The 6,419-nt window shown below is 39.2% G+C and overlaps 1 protein-coding gene across 1 annotated transcript in view; it reads right to left on the reverse strand.

Annotated features, from left to right (window-relative positions):
• Positions 1 to 5,479, reverse strand: part of LOC110020490 (probable NAD(P)H dehydrogenase (quinone) FQR1-like 2) — a 6,280-nt gene extending 801 nt beyond the window's left edge. Inside the window, exon 1 of the mRNA XM_020718611.1 lies at positions 5,379 to 5,479. Coding sequence (XP_020574270.1) covers positions 5,379 to 5,479 — 101 coding nt within the window. The remainder of the gene's footprint in view (positions 1 to 5,378) is intronic.
• Between the last annotated feature and the right edge of the window lie 940 nt (positions 5,480 to 6,419).

Here is a 6,419-nt window from a genome sequence, read left to right on the forward strand (position 1 = left end):
CAACTCTGATTATTGTGTTTGTTGCTCCAAGCTAGTACAAAAATAGATCTCATGTTCCTGCTCACCATTTCAGTTTGTTGAATGCGTCTCCCAAATGGTTTGTGTTTGAGACAACCCTTGTCTCTCAAAACTTTTGGGCTCGCTCCATGACGCCTTTTTCTCTTCTCATTTCAGGTTGCTTCAATGCCCTTGGGCTTGATAGCTAGCACTATAGCTCTCGAATAGGGATGCCACCCTCATCTTTTCCATCGATCGGTGCTTCGGCTTAGATGTTCCATTGTTGACGCTCCCTTACTTTGTTTGATTTTCTTCTCTCTATCTCCCACCTAATTGTTGTGTTATAACGGGTTTAAAACGGAGTGTTATATTTGTACTAGAAGATAAATAAGAATTTTGTCTCCCACATAATTGTTGCATTACAACAGATTTAAAACCGAGTGTTACATTTGTACTAGAAGGTAAATAAGAATTATATAGAGTCGTAGCCATAGGATTAAAATATGTTGGCGCTATTCTAAAGTGAGTGACATTAAGTATAAATAGAGTTCATGTCATTAAGTTTGTATCTAACAAAAAGCAAGGAATAAAATTCCTCTTTCGTCAAATTAAAGTTGTTCCATCTTTCTTCTTAGCCATTGCCTTATCATAAAAGTTTTATTTTTGCAATAAATATGGGTTTCAACTTTTTGAATCCCATTTTTTTATCCTAGGATTAGATCATAAATAGTTGGCTGATTCGATTGTGAAAATTCTTTTTTTACAATTCGGCCATCGGAATATGAAGGAATAGATCAATTAATTCTAACTTGCTTGATTTCTTGATGGAGATTAGATCATGTTGATTTGCTTATCGCACTATTTGAGATTGAAGGTCAAATCAACATGAATTCATAGATGATGATGGCATATATCAAATGCCCAGAGATCATGATCGAGTGATAGGAATCTGAACAATGAGATGACAATCTAGAAGACAACATAATCAAGTTGAAATTGGAAATTGGTTTAGATAATATGAAAGTTTAAATTTTTTTCTATTGCAGAGTTAGTTTGCAAGAATATTGCTGTCCTAAATTGAAGAGTTAAGGATATGACTATTCCTAATTTGTCAACTTTAGGACAATGATTGTTTTAAATTATTTCCTGATATGGTTCTTCATATATATGTCAAAGTCTACAATAAAATTTAGTTTCAGTTATGCTAAAATCCTTTCTTCTTCTTTTTTTTCCCTTCCCTGCAGACGCCAACCATGATTCCCTCTCAAAGCAGTCCCAACTGCTACCTATAGCTCGTTTACGGGTCTATCAATCCACCTTGATTGCCTTTAACCTCTGCTGCAGCCATCTACAAATGGAGGGAACTCACACAACAATCACAGCTGCCAAATCCCCAAGTATGAAAGATGGAAAGTCAAATCTGAAAGAAGGAAAATCAATCTCAGTCAGAAATTGGCATTGAGGTACCTCAAATGATACGGGGGCGCCATGCCCGACGCGAGGGTGCCCACGCCTCCAGGTGCATATGGGTGTGACAAGTGCCAAGCACAACCTTTTCCCCATGAGGAGTCGACTGGTCCTTTTGGGCCACACTCCTAATTATCATTTTATTATACATTTGTATTCATGATATTTTGTGTTTAATTTTTGCTTGAGTTTCTTTAGGACAATTGTCGACATCCATTTCTCTCGTCGAGGACTGTATCTGAGGGATTGGGTGGTGCTGTGGACACATCTCTCTCCTTAGATGATGATTATTTTCCTCTATCCTCTTCCACATCCTCTTACATTGCTCTCGGCCACCGCTTCCATGCTGCAGCCACTCGAAACAACCCCTTTTGGCTATTTTATGTAGTTTCTGCCTTCCAGCCGCATTCCTTGCTACTTGCTTGTTGTTATAGTCACCCATATCCAGTTCCTTTCCTGCCTCGTTGTTGTTTCGACCACGAGAAACGCCTCTCTACAGCCTTGACTGTTGTTTTAGCAATTCCTAACCACTTTGCCACCACCTAGCCACTGTCCCAGCTCCTCCCGCATGCTGCCATCTGTGTTCTAGTTCTTCATACCTGATGTCATCACTGTTACAACCCTCTATCTTTGTTGCCACTATTGTTCTAGCTCGCCCTCTTTGCTACCATCATCTCAGACAGCTGTGTGGCGTGGATATCTGCCGTATAGTTGTTGTCTATAACCCAAAGACTGTTTCCTTGTTTTTTTTTTTCAACTTGCTAACCACCTCGCCCAAAATTCCACACCCTTCCACCCCTCACTGCCCACCACCACCACCACCACCACCACCCCGAGATCCACCCTAATTTGCATTGGACTATTGAGTCTGTTGTATTTTTTTTTTCAAGTGTATCAGTTGTAATCACCTACTGATATTATTGCTAATAATATTTGTTTTCCCTATTTTGGTTTGGTTGAACTCGGTATCATTTATTATTAGAGCTAGCATAATCCTAGTCTTATCCTGGGGTTTTAGCATCTGTCATACCCTTACCTACCTCAACCTGAAAATTTTCTTTCTCACCTTACATCACCCTTACACACTTTCTTCCACCTACCCACACCTAAAACCTAGCCATGTCACCATGAAGATAATTGACAGAAGTCTGATCGAGGGAAATAGATGCAATAACATTTATGAGAAATTCATAAAAAGGTGTCCAGGGGATTTCTATTGAGGATATGCAGTGGGAAACTCAACAACTACAACAGAGGCTTGCCACCTTCTAGAGGATGCAATATGGATGGGTCACCTGTAGCCACAACGGCGAATTGCTAGATCGAAAGAATACAGTGAATCTTTTCCACCATGTGGATTCTAGGGATGAAGAACCTCTATCTCGAAGATACAGCTCGAAAATCTAAGAAGCCATAATTTTGAAGTAAAAAATGAATTTATCATATTTTGAGTTAAGAGACTCTGGACTTTGGAATGTGTCTTTGAGTGTCAAGATGTCTCATTAGATGGAATTGTGAAACTAGTCACCAACAAGTTAAGGAATAATGCATTATTTTAGTTAGAAATTTGAAGTACCTATGCTAGTGTAAAGGAAAGAACAAGATCATTATCTTTTTTGAGATGAAACAGGTGATGCAGCGCCAATACCTAACAATTCACTATGGACCACATGTACAAATGTTGGGTTCAAAAGTAGAGAGATAATATTATCAGATGACCACCACATCTTACAAGCAGAGTTCATTGGGGACTTACAACAAAAGTACACTCAGAGAAACATCCAAGCCAAACCCGTCAAAGGGAGCACTAAGTCAGAGTGGAAAGTAGTTAGAACAAATCCACAACCCTAAATCCATCATAGTCAGGAAGTGTTTCAAGTGCTATGGATTTAAATATATTGAATTAGATTGTACAACCAACAAAATGATCTCTTTCAACAACCTAGGAGCAGTTGAAGAGATAAACAATGATCCAAGAGAAGATGAAGTTTCCAAAGAGTCTTCTCAACTTCCACCTGACAAGGAAGACACGACAGTGATTCCTATGAACCTAAAAGTGATAACTCCAGCCGAGTTAATAGTAGCGGCTCTAGAAGGTAGTAAATTCAGAGAAATGAACAATCATGCAGGGTATGAGGCTTTGGTGCCTCGGACTACATTTTTGCAGGCGTCGGAGGAACACCAGCAGGACTTACATTGGATGTCCAAAAATGCCATGAGTATGGGAGTCGATATCATACACACGACAATCCCAAAAAAAAAAAAAAATTAAAACTTATCAGATATATAGACTATTTCTTGAGTTTCCCTTGTTGAGAGAGGTTCTATATGTTTGAGATGAGACCTTTTTGCCATGTGTCACATCTGGATGATTATTGATAGTTATTCAAATATTGGATTCAGTATAGTAATGTACTCGCCATTGGATGTCTAGATATGTAGGATGAACAACAACTTTGATAATTGTTTTAGAAGCTTGACGAGAGAAAAAATTCTTCAATAAGATCTAGATCCTATCAGTAGGGGTGTCAAAACGGCTCGTTGTTCACGAACAGGTCGTGTTTGACTCATTAAGAAGCTCGTATTTGGCTTGTTTGCTAAGTTAACGAGCCGAACACGAACTAAGATTTGTTCGTTCGTGTTTAGCTTGTTTTGGCTCGAAATACTGCTCATCAATTATATATATATATTAAAAAAAAGAAACATTATTTGAGTCTGGTGGGCCCCAAATACCGCTTCCCCTTGCGCTCGGTCACCTATGATTGGGTGTCTGTGTCATGTGTCTCAAAGCCACCGCGCCACAGTGGGATCAAATCTTTTCCCAACGCTTAACATCTTGTGGGCTATGTGATTGGAATTGTCAAAATGATTCTTTGTTCGTGAACAGTTCGTGTTCTGCTTGCTAAGTAAATGAGTCGAACACGAACCCATTTTCTGGCGATGTGATAAGGGTTGTCAAAACGACTCTTCGTTTATGAACGGCTCATGTTCGGCTCGCTAAACAAATGAGCCGAACACAAACACACTTTTTGAGCTCGAAATACAAACAAGCTGAGCACGAGCTAGCCTGGGCTTGCTCGTGTTCGACTCGTTTACACCCCTACCTATCAGTGAAGAAGAAAAAGTCTCTACTAAGTGGTTGCTAGTGAGAGTGTCACAACCTGCCACAAATTTCATCATAGAGTTGATTTCTTCTTACATACTTGTTTATCAGTTATATTCCGCTAAGTGTGAGAAGTGGAAGATAAAATTTTCAGACTTAAGGACTCTAGAGTTACATTACCAAAGCTATATCTATATGTAGTTCTACCTCAGAATGTGTCAAAAGAGGATGCATATTTATTCTATCAAGAAGTGTTGTGAAATGTCAGTGCCTACTGGATTGACTTGTTAAGAGATTATGCCATTCCTTATACTTCAAGTGAAGCTGACCTGACTACTATGAAGGGACCGTTGCTCCCCCGTCCTTGGGAGACAGACGCAGAGACTCCAAGCTCAATGCGGGCACGACAAACCCCACACTCGATTGTTTGTACGTGACTGATACTTTCACTTGGAACGAACATGTTTGTGGTTTCTCTCTTCGGAGGAGTCAACTGATCCTACTGGGCCACTCCTAGTTATCCTCTTATTATATATTTGTATTCATGATGTTGTAGGTTTAGTTTTTGGCATGAGTTTTTTAAGGACAGCCGTCGACGTCCATGTCTCTCTCCGAGAGTTGCATTCGAGGGATTGGGTAGTTCTCCAGTTGTATCTCTCCCTTGAGGTGGTGGTTATCTTCCTCTATCCTTTTTCACACACTCCCACATCGACTCCTGACTGCCCCTTCTTTTTGTTGCAGCAGCCCAGGACAACATCTTTTGGCTGTTTTCTACAGTTTCTGCTTTCAAACCACCTTCATAGCCTCTTACCTGCTATTCCAGCTGCCCATATCCAAGTCCCTTACCACCTCGTTGTTGTTCGGACCATGAAAAGCACCCCTCAGTGTTGTTACAGCCATTCCATACCACATCACTAACACCTAGCCACTGTCTTGACCCCTCCCACGTGCTCTCATTTTTGTTCTAGTCTTTTATTCCCACTGTCATCGTTGTTCCGACCTCCATTTTTGTTATCGTTGTTGTTCTAGCCTTCCTTCTTCGCTGCCATCTTCCAGGACAACCGCGCGACGTCGATATCTGCCACGTACTTGTTATCTGGACCTCATAAAATTGTGGGGCCTTATAAAGCTACAATGTTCTACAAATAGTACACAAAATAACAAAGTCTTTTGCAAAATTTAGTTAACATTTGTATTTCTCTACTTTGGCCCAGTCATAGTTGATGAGTATAAATGAAAAGCCAATATGCTACAAATCTTTTTGAAGTGGATGTTGTAGTATACTTTGTATTCTAATAACAATTATATGCTAAATGATGTTTTTCTCTCTTAATTTGGACTTCAAGCCACGTATTACTTTTTGTCTTGAATTTTAATGAAATTAAACCGATCATCACCATCACCCTGAGATCCACCTTAAATTGCTTTGGATTGTTGAGCCTGTTTGTTATTTTCTTGTCAAGTGTGTTAGTTATAATTACCTATTGACTTTATTATTAATAATATTTGTTTCCCCTATTGTGCTTTGGGTTAACTCCGACATCATCAAGTTTAAATAATAGCTCATTGGGATTCCCCTTCAAGGAATTGTTATAATATTTCTAACCATTTTAGCCTCTTATGATGGCTTTATGTAATAATGCTTAGATGTTAGCTATGAGCCACTCATCTTCATCGTCACTGTAGTTTTTGAAAGTTGTTGCTGTATTATCTTTTGGTCAGGCCATTTTCATTTTCACTCCTTGCACAAATATTTTATCGCCCTAATCTTTTTTTTACGTCTTTTATTTTCACCAAACGTGGCCAATTTAATCTTTCATAGTATTACATCCATACTTGCATATAGTTACTT

Source organism: Phalaenopsis equestris, unplaced genomic scaffold (genome assembly GCF_001263595.1).
Source record: "Phalaenopsis equestris unplaced genomic scaffold, ASM126359v1 Scaffold000098, whole genome shotgun sequence".
Classification (NCBI taxonomy): Eukaryota; Viridiplantae; Streptophyta; class Magnoliopsida; order Asparagales; family Orchidaceae; genus Phalaenopsis; species Phalaenopsis equestris.